This window comes from Stegodyphus dumicola, chromosome 2 (assembly GCF_044657685.1).
Source record: "Stegodyphus dumicola isolate Sdum_Otavi_A_Nest chromosome 2, ASM4465768v1".
Lineage (NCBI taxonomy): Eukaryota > Metazoa > Arthropoda > Arachnida > Araneae > Eresidae > Stegodyphus > Stegodyphus dumicola.
In genome coordinates, this window is record NC_140769.1 from 28,520,249 (window position 1) to 28,540,668 (window position 20,420).

Consider the following 20,420-nt stretch of genomic DNA (forward strand, 5'->3'; position numbering starts at 1 on the left):
ACATTTTTCTTGTTCTTTTCTATATAAATGTATATATATGTTTATTGTTGTATTATTTGAAATAAATCTACGTTTCTATGAATATTGATTTTTTTTTTTTTTTTTTTTTTTTTTTTTTGCGGCCTGCCTAAAGTTAAACCTTGTTTGTTTGGCCCAAGTGTACCTATGAGTTTGACATCCCTGCTTTAGATCATAATTGCTCTTTATTTCATAAATTATGGTTTTATATTTTTTATTTTATAATTTCTGCATGCCATCTTACCAGATTTAAATTGATGATCTATAGTCCGGGAAAACCGATAATCTGGAATCGCTGAAGTCCCGACGAGTCCGGATTAAAGACTTTTGACTGTAACTGTCGTTTTGAGAAATATTTTCACCGGAAAGAATGACCCAAAAATGATCAATGTAGATAACTGCTTGCTTAAATTATTCTGGAATTGATGTTGAAATATAAAAGAAGCCATCTTCACTGTTCCTTACCTCCCAGAAGAAGAAAAAAAAAAATTGCATCTTCCTGAAATAATCTAAAAACGTTCCTAGGGTTACTGCAATGTTTACAGAAAAGCAGTCGGGGGGGGGGGGGGTATCATTGCCAGTACATCAGTGAGTGCCATTTAATACCTAAATTTTATTTAAAAAATTTCTTTTTTTGTTTTGAAAGCTGACTTTAATAATAAAAATACAAAAGAAAAATGTAATTTTAAGCTTTATAAAACAGCACATATATTTTAAGCTTTAAAATTAGGCAAAGTTCAATTTTAAATTGACATTAATTTAAACGTGATTGATGCATATCAGGAGGTGCACTGCGATATGCTTCTCTTCTTCAGTGGATGTATTTCTTTGAAGAAAATATATTTGTATAATATCACTTTTGAAAATTAACATTTTCCTATCAAATTACCTATAATATGAAATTGGATTTTACCTAATTTCCAATATAAGGTAAATTTGATTGAGTAAGCAGTGTATTAAATCTTTATCGTTGAATTTTTTTAATTCATTTGAGTTTTAAGTACTTTTATTACTTTTATTTCTGTATGCTTATTTATGGACAATCATTTATCTGATTTTTTCCCCCCATGTTAGGCAATATATGTCTAGAAGTAATATTGGGAACTGGTTGCATAGTCTTAAGAAGTCAAGGATTTGAGTACTTAAACAAGGAGTCAGTAATGGCAGTTATCTCTAGTTACAATCTGAACGTTGATGGCGAGATGTGTGTAGTAAACGCCTTGCTGCGTTGGTCAGTAATGGAGTGCTGTCGTCAAAATAAACCTCTCACGGAAGAAAGTATCGTAGAAATAATGGTACCATTCCGAAAGTATCTCTGCACCAGAACTCTCAATAGCGATGAAGTGCATACATTGCCTCATTTTATGCATTCTGAAATAAACAGTTATCACTCTAGACAAAGCTTCAGTGTGACTCAACATCTTTTAAACTATGCTAAACGAGTAAGCTTAAAATTAATTGATTTAGATTGTTTAGCTGATAATGTAAGTAATTTTACTTGTTTTAGATTTTTGGCTGATCATTCCCTTTTCTTAATTAGTGTGCATTTAGTTACTGTGACTTCATTTTTGACATCTAACAATTATGTTGTTCTTGTAAGTGAAGCTGGAAGTGTTAATACTACTGTGTTTGAACTGAACTTAGCTGAAGTAACTGAAATCACTACAAGCTTGCCTGGTGCAAGTTCTAAGCCAATGTTTGAAACAGAAGTTTTACTGAAGAGGCCTGTTCTTCTCCAACCACAAACAGTTTATCGTCTTAGCCTTCGTAGCAACAGCAGATCACTGAAACCCAGTCAATGCCATATTCAGTTCCCTAAAACAGGACTGGTTCTTAATAAAGCTGGTTCCCGTTCAGATTCAGTGCCATTTACCATACTAACAGACTCAATCTGGGGTGTAACAAAACTGCTCTACCTCACTGCACCTGTTCCAGAAAAGGAAATTTTTAAATTCCGCTTACAGAAATAGATGAAATTGTAACAAAGTCCTTTTATGCTCATTGTCATCTATTTTAGTGTTTGGCTATGTTATTAAGATTATTTTTACTGCCTTCCAGAATTATTGAGTATATTGCATTTAAGAATTATTGCATATATGAATTTTATTTTCATAAACAAAATTCTGTTAAAACTGTAGGGACAGTTTTGAGTAAGTAAAATGTAGTAAAATATGTTTAAAAATGCTTCAGCTATCTTGGTAATATTAACTTCTTGCTCTTGTATGTTTTTATTCTTATACCTTTAATGTAGATTGAAGATAGATTAAACAATTAAACCCTCATATTAATTTATTTGAAGTTAAAGTTTCAAATGATGGTGTGATTATCAGTAGATGCAAATATATATTGCTACTGAATATTATTTAAGATAATTTATAATTATAGTTTTCTTACACTCTAAATTATATTTAGCTAACAATAATTACTTGCGCATGCGAGGTTGTGTGTAAACAGTAGGTTTATAAAACAAATTTAATAATATGGCCATCTCTTGTAAATGATCATACATTTTCCACATTTTGTAACTTTTACACTTGCTCTTTTGAATAACTTGTACGTATCAGTTCAGAATATTTCTGTATATTATAATGATGGCTACCTAATGTGTATTTCATGGGACCAGATTTAAAATGAATTTTATAGAGGAAAATCAAATTATCTGTGCCTATTACAATATCTAAACTATTTATTTCTGTATAATCTGAGTTATGTGTATTGAGTTTTCAAATAAAAAATATGAAGTCTCATATAGACTTAATAGAAGAATGTGTGGATTATGTGGAATAATTTCATCAGTGAATTTCAAGTTTAAGCAATATGTGATGGATTGGCAGTATTTTTATATTCGTATTGTGCAGCGTCGAGTTTCTTACATGAATAAAATGATTTTCATTATTTTTAACTGCCTGACATGAAACAGAAGAAATAATGTAATGAGTAATTTGATTTAAAATTTCAAAATTCCATTTATTTTTTAACCTTGAGCTTGGTTCATGAAGTAAATTAAAATATAAAATAAAAATATTGGGAATTAATTAGAAATTACACATTCTTTTAGAACAGTATTTCTCAATTCTTTTTTAGTTGCTGCACCTTTATTTGGATTTTCCCCCCTTATGTCACCTAATTGTTTTTTGTTGTGTGCATACATATGACGATTTTGATGTTTTTCATGCATTTGTATGCGTGAATTTATATCATGATTTTGATGTTAATGGCTTAGTAAATATGAAAGTTGATTTATGAAGGGCAAGACATAATCATGGTACGTATTTGTATTTTATTTCTTGATAAACATATTTTGATTGGGCTAAAAAAATTGCACTTATTCTGGAATATTTATATTGGAACTTTGACACTGTTGAAAAATATTTGAAAAAGAAAGAGCAACAATCTTATAAGACAGGGAGGCAGGAAACAAGTGCATAGATGAGTCTGAATAAGACTGATTCAATTTTGGTTCAGTTTCATTTTGATTGGTTATTTAAGCTTCAGGCTGGAAAACTATAAATTATTATTGGCTGAATTATTTAGAATTATTACCTGGTTTTCTATAAACTGGATCAAAGATTTCCTGTAGACCACTGAGTGAATATGCATGATCTTCTGTATTTTATGCATATAGCCTTCATATACATGCATGTGAAATGTCTTCACAAATCTGTATAGAAACTTATTACATCCGTTCAGAAGTACTACTTTAGAGGAATCCTTCTTTAAATTTATGACTAAAATGCATAATGGAACTGTTGTACATAGAAAAAAAAGCGTTTCAGCTAAGGAATAAAAAAATGATTTATGTGCACTATGAGGTAAACTATAAAATAAAATCAAAAATAAATGCTACCATTCATGTTTATGTTATAGTTTTTCGCTTCAGAAATTAGAGAAATGAACTATGTGCAATATGAATAAGTTATACTAGAAAATTAAAATAAATACTGCCAGTCATATTTTTGCAGTAATCTATCAGACTGACAGTTTTTTAATAATAACCATATCCATTGCATCATGTTATCTCTTTTGCACATGCTACCCATCAAAGGAAATATTATACATATATATAATAATAATAAAAATATTTTATCCCATTCTTGAATAAAAAGAATGTCAATAAAGTATTAATTTTTATAATAAACTGGATATCTGAAAAGTCACTATGTATTCAATATAATAATTGAAAAAATTTTAATATGAACAACTATAGCGATGCACACACATATGCATAATGAAATTACTATCTGACCCAGGAACTGTAACTGGCATGGCCTTTTTACCTGATTTGAATCATCTGATCTTCTCATGGAAAAGTTTGAAAAGGAAAGTGTAAGCTAATTTGCACATTCTTCACAAACTACAGTTTGTTTATGACAAACATCTAATAATTCCTGCCACGTATCCCAGTTTAAGTATATCCCAGTATAAAGTTTTAGTCAGTATGCAGAAATAAGAGTATAAATGTTTAAACATCAGTAAGAAACATTTCCAATATTTTCTGTAAATACAATAGGACAAATACTCAATAGTTTTAATGCTGAATGACTTTTTGGATGCTGTTATATTAATGCATGATAATATATTAATACTGCCAATAACATACTGTTCATAATATAGTATTCATGGGGCATATACTATAGTCGTGAAAATCGTCAATGAATCATGAGGCATTCTGGAGTTTGAGGAACGGTATTTAGGTAGCTGAGTTATTATTTAATATTAGGAATATGGATGTATTTTTCATTCCAAGAACACAAAAGGGAAATAATATTTAATGTTCTTGTTAAATATAAATAATTGTTTTAATATTTAAATAAAAAAGTTTTTGCATGATGTAATATGGCATTATTAGTTCAAGAACATAAACTAATGTATTCCATGTTCTACAACAGCTTCTTATGAACTTCATAATGTATTCTAATCATTACCAGCCACTTTTTGTTGTGTTTTATGAAATTATGTAGCATGTAACTGTTTATAGTGATGCATGACCAATGTACTTAGCTACTTTAATATTGCACTGATGAAGTCACCTCATCTAGTTACCCTTTTGTTTTATAATGTTGTGAGTTAAACTATTTCATCTTAATGACCATTTTCTTTTTGAATAGTATTAATGAAATAATGTACATTTCATGTACACTATTGCAAAAAAATATGTATTCTGCTTAATTTGTACCTTAGTAACTAATCTGATATTCATTGTGATATTTAGTAGTTGTTAGAACACATTACAAATATAAAATTAAAGAAATAAAGTGATAGACCTAAGATTTTATTTTCTAGTTTATATGTATTTATTAAGATTTGTAGCATAATCTTTTTCAAGTAGAAAGGTATGTCAATAATTCTTAAGATCTAGTTATTAGATGTTTTAATTGAAATACATTCCTGTACTAATATATATATGGTCTGTAATGGGATATATTTCAATTAATGTTTGGATCAATTGCAAAGTTGTACTCAGTTATAAAAAGAAAGTGCAAACTAGTTTGGTAAGCATAAAAGTTATATTCATCGTTTACTATGTAGAAGTAAAATTATAGTGATAAATACATAGTAGAATAGGCATCTAAATTATGTTAGTTATATCCATGGATAGTAAATTTGAATATTCTCTGAACAACTTCAGACATATTCATTTTATGGTAGTTTAGAATTAATAATGTGTTTGAGTTCACCAAAGTAAATGGTGTAATAGTTATTTGAAGTACTGTTGTAGACTGAATGCTTCAGACATAGTTTATGCATTGGATTTTTTTCTATTCTGAATGTATTGTAAACATACTGTATACAGCTTCATGCAGTAATGTTTTTATTTTCTTTTTTTCTTACTAGCTTTTTTTTTTTTTTTTTTTTTTTTTTTTTTGTTAAATGTTAGAAGTAATTAAATATTAGAAGTGTTTAACCATGGTATAGGCTGCAAACTTAAAATACTTAAATTGTCAAGAAATAAAATGTGAAAGATTTTTGGTAAATAATACAAAGTACGAATTAAAAATTATTGAGTAATTCTCTTAGCGTAGTACTTCAAAATGTGAAGCAAAGTATGAATTCAATGAGTATCATATGTAGATATTTGAATCTTTTGATTAGATTGGTATTATTAGGATTAGTGCAGTTTGTTACTCGATTATTGGTAATTCTGCTAATAAAGATGGTACTCACTTTTTTTTTTTTTTTTTTTTTTTTTTTGGCTAACTGCTGGTGGAATTCAGGTTGGATGTTAAGAAATAAATATTGAGAAGGATTATTATAAGAATAAATTGCTAACATGATGGAGGGCATTACGAGAAATCACAAAGATGCATTGTAAAATACTGCTGTATTATTATATATATTTACATATAAGTGAGGAATTTTGATAGTTTGGAAGATTCAAATTTTTGAATTGCTGATCAAATATTAAAGTACATCAAAGGCAATTTAAAGTTTATTGTTCCAAAAATCCTTTGTTACTGATTTATGTTACTTCAGAAACATAAATCAGTAACAAAGGCTTGTGGTTTTAAACCTTAGTCTGTAATAATTTGACGTGACATGCATATCATATAAATATCATTGTGTAAGTTATTTTTTCAACTCGAATGCAATTTCATGTCTTATTCAATGTATTTATCATAAGGAATAAGCTCATTTATGAAGCATTTTAAATTAGTGAACTGCTGTACTGTTTCAACCTTGATTTCAAGCCCTATATGTTATTTTAGAGATGAATAAGTGATGTTTCATTAGAAAACTATCTGATTGTAGGAATGATTTTCAATAAATATTTTATCATGACTGTTAATGCAGGGCAGACACAGACCTTTTATTACATGAGCATGTGCGAGTGCCATTGTGTTAAATGAGGAAGAAAGTCTGTAATTTTATAGCTAAGAAAAGGTGAGATTTCAAATTCTTGGCTGGTTGTTATAGTGAGTATTTTGTTGAATTTTTGCTTTCTAATGGCAATGACTACAACTAATCATAGTCATATTATTCTTGAAAGTCAAAATATGATTTTGTATACCTATTAAAAGTTGCTTTTTAATTAGAAAAATGCACTTAGAGAATGGCTGTTATTAAAGTCCAATATGTATTTAAAAATTAGTGATATTAAATAGTGTTAGCTTTTTGGATAAGCAATATATGATGCCTTTGATAAATGTGTATTTGAAGGTTATATGGAAATTTTTGTAGAATAATTCAAAGATGAATTTTTAGCAAGAACAAAAATTCTTCAAAAATATCAGATTAATGGGAGCTAACCATTTTGATGTTGGTTTTTCAGTAGAAGAATAAAAATTGTGTATTTGAATATTAAATGGCGATTTTTCTAGAGTAATTCAAAGATAAATTTTCCGGAAACAATAAAAATTTTGTTGGAGTAAACATAATGCTGGTAAACCATTTTAACTTGAGTTTTTTAGTAACTGGCAAGAAAGAGAGTAACTGCCAAGGAAAACTTATAACAGTGCCAAAAGAGGAAGAGTTTTACGCATTAGATAAATTTAAAAGAAACTGGTTAAATATAAAAGTAACTTGGGACTTAAAATTAACAGCTAAGTTATGTTACTAATGTTAGCTTTCTTCCCCCCTACCTAATGTATTACTATTAGATAAAGCATGTTGTTTATGTTTACTAGAAATATTGGCAGTTATAGTATTGTGCCATGTTTTTAGGCAGCTGTGAAACATATTTAAAATAAAGGCAGCATCACATATTTTGTAAAAAAAATTGTTGCTGTTTTGTATCTAATTAATGGGGGAGGAAGAATCTGAGGTTTAAAATCAAACAGTCTATGTTAATTTTTGAATGCTAAGTGCTTAATGGATCCATTCATGTGACTTTTTGTAAGTCATTTGAGACTGAGACTCCTAAGAGTCGTTTTGATAGGTAAAGCTTTTAGTGTTTAAAATGTTATATTTGAGTAATCATTTTGATGTTATTCATTTTCATATATAAAATATTAAACTTAATGCTATTGATTTTCTCTATTTTTAGGGATGAATTTTTGTATTCCGTTTCACAATGAATTATTTATTCTGTGGCTATTCTTGTTATAGTACTGAATGAATGACCCGTAATTGTCTTGCATAATAGTTGCATAATCATTTCACATAAGTTGTATTATACCTTGTTTGCATATGCATAAAAGATGTTTTACCGTGAAGTTTTAACAAAAATTAGGATGTGGCCTATATTAGAGACTGAATAGTTAATTTTAAAGGCAATTTAATATCATAAATTTCATTTACATACTTATATACTATAAAATCTATTATCATTTGAAACTGACAATTATTGTTTTTTCTTCTTTATTTGAAACTTCATAGTTGTTACTAGCATCCCCTGAGTTGTTAATTTCGGAAGAAATGATACAAGTTGCACAACACGATCTTCTGACCCATTAGTCATGTTGGAAATGGATGTGAATCTGATACTTTTGAACAACATCCTTTCTTCTCCTTGAAGTCATAATCCATTTGCACACTTGAGACAGGATTTTTATAACTATCCTCTCGCAGGAGTATCTGTTGTATTGCATTTCCAATCATGTTAGAAATATTACCTTGAAAGAATAGTTGACAGATACATCAAGTAATTGCAGCATCTTGGTTATCTATCCTTTATGTTCTTTTTTATACTATTTGGCCCACCAGCGGCCGAGCGGTAAAGTCGCTGAACACTGGTAGTTCGGTCCGAGGTTCGAATCCCGCGAACGGGCTGGCTGCATGGGCGTTTTCGTGGTTTTCCCCATGTGTAACGTGTATACTAGCCAGTTTCCCTTAGAAAGTCCTCCACGAAGGCATCCTTCCTCTTAGGCAGATAGCCCTCGAGGCTTTGCCATACTCACACACACACACATTTTTTATACTATTGGTCAAATGACCTCAAAAGCAGTTGATAACCAATATAGACTGAAAATGTAACAGTGAACTTGAATGCTGAAACCACGCTGATTTTAGTCAATCCATGTAGTAATCCTGTCATCTAGTCAGTATCTTGAACACTCATCGTTATCTTGAACTCTTACCCATATTCTAAGTAGTAATTCTTCTTTCAGCAAAGTTTCCACTTAACAATGACAAAAAAGGGCAACTTGCTATGGTCATTGGGGATGTACAGAATTATGGTACAAAGCTATTTAATCTTTTGCTTTGAAGCACCAGAACTATTTTGTCATCTGCCTGATTGACTGTAGTGTTATTTGGTATATCAAAGAAGACAGAAGTTAAGCTCAAGAAAGATGCATGTCTATGACTTAAGAGCAATAGGCAGTGAGTGGCTTTTTACCATAATTTTGTGCATCTGCACTGATAGTAGCAAGCTGTTTCCTTTCATCATTTTTAAGTGGAAAACTTTGATGGGGGGAAAAAAGTATCACTTAGAGAAAAGCAAGCAGTTTCTTTTATTAAGTATCAGAATGTTGCTGTACAATTGAAGTTCAGTGCCAAATTACAACTTCATGTCATGCCATGAAATATCATGTGCAGTTCCTTATCCATTCCCAGTTCCAAATATCATGCCAACCTTTCTTAAATTTACTTAAAATATTTTCATACTCTAAACAATTTTTTAGGCTTTGAATTAAATTATTTTAAGAGGTACAAAAATATCATTTTCTGTACAGCTTGTATGCACATGTGCAATAGCTTTCGTGCTGAGTCATAACTTTAAAAAAAAAGAACCAAAACTAGAAATTTTGGCAACTTGAAATTAGTTAGGCTTTCCATAATTTCCTCCTTTCATTGTACTTGATATTTTGCTTGATAATAGAAATCGATTTTTGTAGATTTTAAAATAATATACAGGGTGATTATAAAATACCTGGCAAAAAATGTGAAGGCAGGTAGAGAGGGCTGAAATATGCAGATTTTGTTAATGGAATGTATGTGTAGAAATGGCATGTTGAAGTGGTACAGGGTATGTTGAGCAGCAGATAAAAGCATTCTGCTTGTGTAGATCATAATTTCCTGTTCAACTAACTTCTACTGCTACATGAACAAAGCTCTCGGATCTGCATTTTATCCATCGGGCAATCTGCCATGCCAAAGGAGGTACTCATGAATCATTCTCTATACTTCCTTTGAGTAACTTCTCCATTTTTGTGTATATATTATATTTATGAATTACCTGCATGTATGTGATATATCTGTGGAGTTTTAAAGAGGCAATACTGCATTTTGTTATTACTGATGCTCATACAAACTGCTGTCCAAAAAAGATTTGCACTGTCTTTCAACTGTGTAGTCAGAGGTTTCTGTGTATTTTTGTTTATTTTAGTACAAGAATCCTCAGTGTAAGCCATTAAGTCCTATTTTCATAATTTGTCTCCCACTTTGTCATATTTTTTGGTAGTATTTGAGTAGAGATCATATAATATTTCATATAATTCATGGTCATTTAAACATTTATCTTGAAGTGGGGAAAGAAACAGATTCAATGTATTATCATCTTTCACCATAAGTTAATAACAATGAACTTGCTCAATCAGAGTTAGAAATGTCCATTCACTCTTGAATTATCATAGCTTTAAATTATTAAAAAATAAAATTAATATTAGTAATACATTTTGTATGTAATAATTCAGAAAATAAATATCCAGTTAAATCAAGTATATTTGTAAATAATATGCATTTGTTTTGCATTTATAGTCTAAAATATATGAGCTTATTCAGATTCTTCATATTTTGATTAATTATTATTTTTTTTAATCTAGAAAATTAATTTTGTTTATAAATGCATAATACATAGTTTTATTTTATGAAATTTATAAAATGTGTTTAATGTTATCAAATTCATATGTTGAAAGATTTGTACAATTGCTTTTTTGTTTTATTAATATTAATTTGTTTTATTAATATTATATTTGTAAAATGTTTTTAATGTTATCAAATTCATATGTTGAAAGATTTGTACAATTGCTTTTTTGTTTTATTAATATTAAGTTCAATATTTGTTCAATTTAAAAGTTGAATTTTTATCTTGCATATGTTATGTCTTTCATATATTAGTAAATATCAAGGGAAAGCATACTATGTAATTTTTTTATTAAAGTATGGTGGGTTTTTCAAAGTTCTAAGAATTGAGTTGTATTTCAACTCCTGCAGTTTATAAGCAGTGAGTATTATCGATCGGAGACAAGTTTTGACATGTTTATACAGCTATCTCCTGCAATATTATTTAGACCAAGCAAGTTTTTTGACCGATACAGGCACTTTTTATAGCACTATATCTGTAGCCATGGAAGATGCAAAGTGCAATCACTTTCTTTATTTGTAAAGAGGTTGAAACTTCACTTTCTCTTTGAACTTTTTCAACATCTGTAAAAAATATTCTGTTCTCACATCTGTTTCCACATCTGAAAAACCTTTACAAAGTGTTTGATTTGAGTGTTTAACCATGCCATTAATAGTTGGACTGAGGAGCTATCGAAAGAGTTCTTTGAGGACAGGTTAAAAAATAAGTTTTTCACTAGGATCAGTGTATTCAATTAAATGGAGATTATGTTAAAAAAGTGAAGTATAATCATGATGCAAATTAGCAAATTAAAAGAATTGTAGCTATATTCCTAGAACTTTAGAAACACCCTCATATATGCCTTCATATTAAGAGCCTATGTATGTATATCAAGTGCTGACTGACCTCAAATGTGTTTTTATAATAAAACTTACATGCAGAATAGTTTATAAAGCAATTTTAAATTAAAATGAAAGTTTTAGTTATAAGTTTTATTTTATTGAAAAATGTCAGAAGTAGTCATTTGTAAGTTGTTAGTATTTTGTGTGTATGAATGAAAATTTTGGAAAACTAAATTTTTTATTTCTTTTTTACAAGCATGATTATTAAGCACCATTTCATAATGGGCATCATTAGTTAAAATGATTTTTCTTGGATTTATTACATTTTTATTCAACATTTGTTTTATCACTTGTTGTTTATGTTTATTTATCTTATTCTGATACTGTTTTTGTTAAGTATTTAAGAGCTTAACAAATTCTTTCTTTTTATGAAGTATCACATGATTACTAATAAGTAGAATTTATTTTGTTTACTTTCATTATTCATGAATTTTTTCTTCTGTTTAGTAACTATCAAAGATTTTCGTATTTTGAGATCAGCAGTTTTTGTAGTTCCTGAGAATTGTGGAATGAAGTTTTTTTTATGTCTTCTAAAAATGCATCCCATTTTTTCTTTTAAACATTGTCATATGTTTTTGCCATAAATAAGGTGTGTAGAAATTCAGTAAAATCTTTTAAAAATGATAAATTGAAAAACTGTGTTATAGATTTAGATTATAATACTATTTCTGAGTTATTAATTACTTTCATTAGAATATTCAACTATTTATAATACTGCATTGAATGATGTGCATTTTAACAAATACTGGTATATTTTCAAAAACGTTTATAAGGAGGAAAGTATTTATTTTCTTATTTTTATAAAATGTGATTTAAAGTATTAAGATTAAAGATTTATTTTTTAAATAATTCATTTGGTACTTAAATTATTATAAGTTCACTGTTAATTTGTATTTTAACAAACAGGAAAAATCAGTGAAGTTTAGTGTATCTTCAAGTTGTACCTGATATATGTATATATTTAAAATCTTATATTTTGGAAGCAATATAATTACTCTCCATTAACTACTTAGCTATAATATAAATGATAAGTATTCAGTTCAGAAACTAGATTTTATTTCTGATTCCCTTTTCATAGGAAGTACTTATAATAATTTTTATATTCTATCTTCATAAGTTTTCGTGTTTTGTTTTGAATTTAAAAAAATGTGTGCTTTTATTCATTTTCCGTAAAATGACCAACATTAAGTCTACTGCTAGGAAACATTTCTTGTAATTAAAAAGCACTGGGAGGCAGGGAAAGAGCCCTACTTAACTAATCTTTTTGTTTGAACACTTTCTTTTATATTTAAACAGTATATCATAGATATTTTGCCATCAAGTATGATTTGTTTTAGCTGTAAAGAAAATATCTGAACAATTTTCTGATAATTTTATACCATTTACACTTTTTAAATCACATGCATTGTTATGTTGTCTACAGAAAAGAATTTTAAGATTATTTTTTTATATTTTATGCTACTACTGTTAGCTATTATAGATTCCAAGGCTAAGCAGCAAGAAGTATCATTACTTTTATACAACACAGGTCCCATCAAGCAGTTATTGCAAAGAAAATGTAACCGTTTTTCATTTCCCTTATGTACTACTTGTGCACTGCTTTTTGATTCATAAAGTGCAATCTTAGATTTTGAAATATTTTTCTAAATTCAGGAAAATTTAACAAGAATATTCCAGCATTTGACTTTTATAAAGGGATCTGAAGTCAAGTTATAGGAATATGCCAAGAGATATTAGCAATAGGAGTGTACACAGAAGGGTATACAGTGTTATAGTACTCGTTGTAATACTATTACATCAGCATTCCTTTTTCATAATATATTTAAATCTAGTTTCAATGATGTATTTTAGAAAGTTCTTGTATAATAACATTTTGTATGAAATAATCTCTTATTTCTTTAAGGTAATCAAGATATTCATATTAAACAATTCTTTCAATAAATCCCATTAAACTTTACTCTTCTTGGTTTCAGTTTTATTTATATGATATAATAATAATATGATATATATATGATATACTATATTTATATGATATAATAATAATATAATGTATATATGATATACTATATTTATATGATATAAAGGGAATGTATTCTGTATGAATTATTCTTATGATTCTTCATTGGACATATTTAAAGAGGTGGTATGATGGAACAGTTTATGATTATAAACCTTATTTGCTTTGATTAAAAAAGAATTTGGACCATTGAATCTGAAAAACTGATTTGCCATTGTATTCAAATTATGTTGAGCATCAAAATTCTAGAGTGTTAATTATGTTTTAATTATGTGTTTGTTTTATATCTTAATTATGTAAATTTCATTGTTTCTTCTTAATAAATATAGTTATATTCTTTAACTTTTGTTTTAATTCACATTTTTAGTGTAATTATTTACCTTTATTATTATTATTATTAGAGGTTTGAGAGCCATTTAAGATTTGTTTCAGCTCTGATTTTTGAGTGTTCAATATTTTGTGCTATCTGTTATGAGCAAATTTTTTCAAATATCCCTGAATATTTTTTATAGCTTTGGAAAGCAAAGCACACGTTTTTTTAAAACTTAGGTCATCTTTCAAGCCAGTGTATGAATTGGCATTGGATATATTTTCTCATAAGAAGTCACTCTGAAATAATTGTGTTTTTTTATTCTGTTCTCTTTAGTATGCTTGGGAATACTATGTATGCCTTAAATGAGTATCTTTAGGCTGTGGGAACTGTATAACTATCTCTGGAGATCACTGAAGTCTGATATCTGATTTTTGTGTTTTCATTGCTCATTCTTATAACTAAAAGTTATTCTGAATGTTTGTCTTTCCTCAGTTTATTCAGGTACTTGAAATATACTGCTTTCACTATATTCTAACTCTTTTTATTGTTTTTATGGTATATGTGAAAGAAAATTTCTTGTTTCTTCATGTTTATAAAATGAAATACCCAATGTAGTTACAATATTTAGACCAAGATTTTAAATATTTTATAAAACTTCTAGTTTATGAACTGTAGCTTCACAGATTAATTTTAATATGTTGATTTTAAAGAAATTTGTGTGTTGTAAATTGTGTTTTGTTGTTTTGATATTGAATCAAAACTGTTAAGGAATATTCTGTACTGGTAAAACTGGATGCTTAAAATCATGTGCCCATCGATTAATACCTATTTTTAATGCAATATTTAAAAGTGATAAACAAAAAGTTTATTTTTAGGTGTATTAATGTTCATTTGTAAATGTTCCTGTGGTAAATGTGTTATATAGGTACCCTATTGTATTATTGTTCGTAGCTGATAAAAATATCCTTCATGAGCATGAATTTCAAAAAGGCCAACATATTTAAAGTTCTGAAAAATGATAATACTATTTGATAGTTTTCATAAAATATTTATTCGTTGAAATTTACATTTTTAATTGTATTACCTGGGACTCAATTGGCACTGAATTGTAGAAAAAGGTGTTACAAAGTCATACATAATAAACCTTAGAACTGAAAACTATCAGTAAAAAATATGCAGATCTTATAATTTATAATCTAGAACAGATGGATTGAGTATTTTGTGGCAATGAAATTGTGTTTAAAAATGTAGTATAAAAGTAAAATCTAAGTTTTACTTTTATTCAAAATATATGTCCCTTAACACAGTGCATGCTAATGTTATCAGTGTGATAGAAATACTGAGTATAGCAAAAAAGCAGCAATTGTGATAAAAATGAAACAAAATAAAAATTTGGATAAATAGATAGCTTCACTGCATCTTATCACGATTTGAGTGGTCAGAATTTAGAACTGCTAGCAAGCTATTCATTATAAAAAATTGTAACCTGTCATTCTCAAGAAACAGATTTAATATATAACAAGTTGAACATCTTAGAAAATGTTCTGCTAAATTTAAACTTTAATATATTATTTAATATTTGCCTTGGTTTTATCCAAAATCTAAGCCAACCTAATAGTTTTTTTTTTTTTTTTGAGGGGGGGCTAATTTGAAATTATTAAATACTTATCTATGATATGAGGGAAAAAAAAGGAAATATTGTTTCCTGGCATATGCATAGTTAATAAAATCTCATTTTCTATTACAAAAGCAGATAGGTGTAAAATATATACATAAAAATAAAATAAATCTGAACTAAAAATTATATACATTTTCATCTTAATTTGGCACTGTGTAATAAGCCCTATACATATAAACATGTCGTTAAGTAGAAGATAAAATGACAAAGCATTACTGTTTCTTGAAGGAAATTGCCTTCTTCAGATTATCTTAAAATGCATAAAGCTTCTCTTTAAAATAAACATAAATTTCATGTATACTTTTGTCCAGTTTTAAAATGCAGTTGTATTTTATATAAGTATTTCATTTGTTTAAGCCTATACCATGGAGAAGAATGAGTTAGTAAATCATTTAAAATTTAATTTTGTGACTTTGTTACTTAATAGAAATTTATATGGACTATAAAATTTATCTCACTGTGACTTGACATACATGTAGTAATTAATGTTTGTAAAAAAATCAGCTTCTTTGACCATGATTTAAATGAAATAACCATAATATTCCATCTTGATTGCCTTTGGAAATTCCTTCAGCTGGATAACAAAAATATTTGTCAAAGTGGGCTTATTTTAAATTTTTTTTTGTTTTTAAGTTGTGTTGCATATGCATTATTATAATAAATGTAATGAAAAGTGTAAGTACTAGATGACATCAGGAGAATTTTCTTCTCCATATTCATGAGGAAAATCATGCTCTGTGTGAAGCCTGCTTTTTGATTTGGATTGAGGGATATTACTATTTATGTTATGTTTTATGATTAGAAATGTTATTTAGATATTTGAGCAAAATGTTTAATGTGAGCTTTTGTAAATAGTTGCTTATTGTTAAAAGTGTATGAAATTTGTCCTACAATTATACATATGAAATTAGTGATGCCTTAAATATCCTTTGTTCTTATCTGTAATTGTGATATATAAATGTTACTTAATATCACTGACTGAAATGAAGTATTGTTAAGTGCAAAAGAATTATGCTAAATGAGCTATGCAGTGTTATACTATGTGGCAATGAATATTGTGGCATTAAATAATAATTAACGATTTTTTTGTCTTGATGTATTGTGGTTGTTAGTGTTTTGTGATAGACACCTTTGAAACAAGCATTTGGATTACATGCTTGTTTCAAAGGTGTCAATCACAAAACACGGATGTTTTTGGATATATTGTTTTCAAAGTGATTTTAATAAATTTGCTAATTAGTAGTGTTTCATACCTAATTAATTCTGTACATTAAAAAACACACAAAAGTTTTTATTATAAAAGCAGACATGTTTTATATAATATAATCCAGACACTAATTAATACTAAATTAAAGACAGATAATTAAAGAAAAAGAAATGTATCACATAAATTATGATATTTCATTACAGTTATCTGTATCATCATTCATATTTTATTGCTTTGTTATTAAAATATAAAGCCATGTTTTCTGAATGGAAATTCATGGGACTGTCTGATTCTATGAAGTTGATTTTGATTTATTTAATTTAATTATGGTTCTCAAGGTTTATCTGCCTAAGGGGAAGGATGCCTTCGTAGGAAACTTTCTAAGGGAAACTGGCTCATATATATGTTACATATGGGGGGAAAAACATGAAAATGCCCCTGCTGCCAGCTCGCTCACTGGAATTCAAATCCCAGTCCAAACTGCCAATGCTAAGCGATTTTACCGCTCAACAGCTGATGGGCTCGATTCTATGAAGAATAATGTTGAGATTAGTAATATTGATCTATTCCATGAATAAATGTTTTTGAATTTGTACATTCATTCTTTTATAAGGTATTTCTACGGCTTTTCTAGCATGCCTTCGCGGTTCTGCACACTGGGCTGGTATTCCAGAGGTCCGTGGTTCAATTCCCAGCAAAGGCAGTTGCTAATTTTTCATCTCTCCAGCTTCCAAAAATAACCTAATGTCTCTACAGTGACTCCCGAACAAAAAGGGTGTTGTATAAGGATTCTCCACACCCAGGATTTAGCGATTGGGTCCCCTAAAAACTCCAGTCGCCCTTTAAAAAGGGGAGTGTATAAGGTATTTCCCCGGCTTTCCTAGCATGCCTTCATGGTGTAGTGGTTCTGCGTGCTGGGCCAGTATTCCAGAGGTCCATAGTTCGATTCCTGGCAAAGGCGGTTGCTAATTTTTCATCTCTCCGCCTTCCAAAAATAACCTAATGTCTCTACACTTTAAAAGTAAAGAAGACAATATTTTATATCTTTTGTTGTAGAATTATCATAACCATAAATGCTATTAAAAAAATTAAATGAATTCGCCCATACATGTGCATGGAATTTATAAAGTTTTGTGTAAAAAGTCTACAATATTTGTCATATATTGAAGAAGGGAAAAGCTATGAAATATTTAAACATTTAAACTTTCATGAGATAGATTAATGTTTCATAATCAGCATTTAGCAATGCGAACAATATTAAGAATCAGTAGTCAATGTCAAGATGCAATGTCAAGATTATCCTTGCAATGAGCAACTAGAAAATTTTTATGTGGACAATTTCTTGTGCTTTTTATGCATTTAATATTTATTTGTGAGTGTGTCACATTGTTGAAGACCTTGTTTATTAAAATAGGTCACTTATATTTTGCATAGCAAGTAGAAATACGTTTTATGGAAAAATTTGGAAAGGATGGATATATTTTTTGAATTGTTTTTATTTTTGTTAAAATTTTGTACATCTTTTCTTTAAATTAATAATATGATAAATGTAGACATTTACAGACATTCATTTTGGTAGAAGTTTGCTTTTATTTTCTTGCTTAAGTTTTCTAAATGTAGGCATATCTCAATTGTTTATTAATGTGGCTGTAAGTGTATAAAATGTTATACATTTGAATGCATGTGTTATGATTTGAAAAAGCTTGGATAAAAGTTTGTGCATATATGTTTTCATTTAGAAATTTAGTTTCAGTATATGTGGAAATATCTGTATATTTGTATATGAATGAATTGATATTTTTCTGTTAGTATGTGGATGGTTATAGAAATGAAACCTATTCGAACTTTTCTGTTAATTCCACAACATTCATGTTTTTTTTGTTTTTTTTTTGTTTTGTTTTGTTTTTCAATGGAAAGCAGTTTTATAATTTGCTCGGTAATAAAAATTTCTGTATGGCAATCGTATAAAGAGAAGAAGCTTTCAGATATTCTTAAAAGCAGTGCAAGAATAAATATAACTAGTGTTTTCCCATTATCAATGCTCTCTTCAGGAAAATACTAAACGGTTTACTAGATAATTATTGTTTTCATTTCATTTGACTAGTGATATTGAGGCTTGTTTGCTGTACAAATAAGAAGTAATGCAAATGTAAAAAATAAAAATAAAATTAATATAAATATAATAACTATAAGAAGTATATGTTTTTCATTATATTTTGTAAGTATTTAGTAATGCAGTCTCAATATGTGTACCTATTAGATTTCACTTTAGCTGCCTTCATGTTTAAAAGTACATATGCTATGTGTATTTGGGCACTTGAAAAATGTATACTTTTTCATTCTAACTATATCGACTAAATCGTTATTTTACAGATTACATATTTTGAGGCAGTTAATGCAATTTATTTATTTATTTATTTTATCTTCTAATCTTAAATATCCAAAAGCAAAACTGTATTACACTTTTTGACCATATTGAAAATTTAAAACATAACATCAGGCGACTTTTCTTGCTCTTCATATTTTGCGTTGTTAATAGGAAAATAACATAAAAACCTTTGATAATGAGAATATTTTTTTTAATGTTTGTAATTAAAATATTTTATAAGATATATATTGCAGATGTAAAAAACGGAGTACTGAAAATTCATACCTAACTGAAATCAGCAACAGACTGATAGAAATAAATTCTGGACATTTAAAGTAATATAGTACCCCTTCCCACAGAAAACTTTCAATCACATTAAAATGCACCATTTTTACCTAAAAAATGTGATAGAAAACTTTATAGTAATAGCTTTTAAGTTATGGTATCTGATAGTGTTTGCTCTGCTTAGTAATAATAAAATATGTGATGGATTTAACAGAAAAGTACCACACTTTTATATTTGCCTTGTTTTGTAATTTTAAACTGTGATAACATTTTTCCTTCATTTATTTGTATTTTCTAGATTTCTTTTCAATGAGGTATGAGGTATATTTAATTGTGATAAACTAGTCAGCATTTACATTCGATGTTTTTCATATTTGTTATTTTTATGTTCCAAAATTGTATTGTGAAAGGCATTTGTTATCTAGCATAAATAAATGTATAAAATATGTTCAGATGTATAATGTTGTCTGCTCTTGAATTCAATAGATTTGGGATTAAAGCTAAGTAATTTAATATAAACAATGGATTCAGGTTTGGAAAGAAAAAGACTACTGTAGTATTAGAAAATTTCTTATCATTCTTAACTGGTTAATCGCGGAATTTTTTAAATCAGATTTTTTTAAAAAAATAGGTTCATTTTATATCATAAAGGCTTAACTAGGATGTTGTTAAAAAACTATTGTTAGCTTTTTTACAGATCCTAATTTAGGGAGCACAGAAATTACAAACTATTTTTTATGCCCTTATATGGGAAGAGGCATTATAAATCTCTGAAAAATTCATACTTCCTTTTATTTTTCAAGCATGTTGCTTCTAAGCACTTGTGTTTGTCATTTGCGGTTTTGCAGCTGAGGATGGTGGTTCGGTAAAACCATCGAAACTAGTCCTGTGAAAATTTTGTAAATATAA

At 28.3% G+C, this 20,420-nt stretch overlaps 1 protein-coding gene across 1 annotated transcript in view; it reads left to right on the forward strand.

The window, feature by feature from the left end:
• LOC118188204 (uncharacterized) overlaps positions 1–19,959 on the forward strand; it is a 56,341-nt gene extending 36,382 nt beyond the window's left edge. The window contains exon 4 of the mRNA XM_085810541.1: positions 1,093–19,959. Coding sequence (XP_085666667.1) covers positions 1,093–1,988 — 896 coding nt within the window. The 3' untranslated portion in view covers positions 1,989–19,959. The remainder of the gene's footprint in view (positions 1–1,092) is intronic.
• Positions 19,960–20,420: the final 461 nt, after the last annotated feature.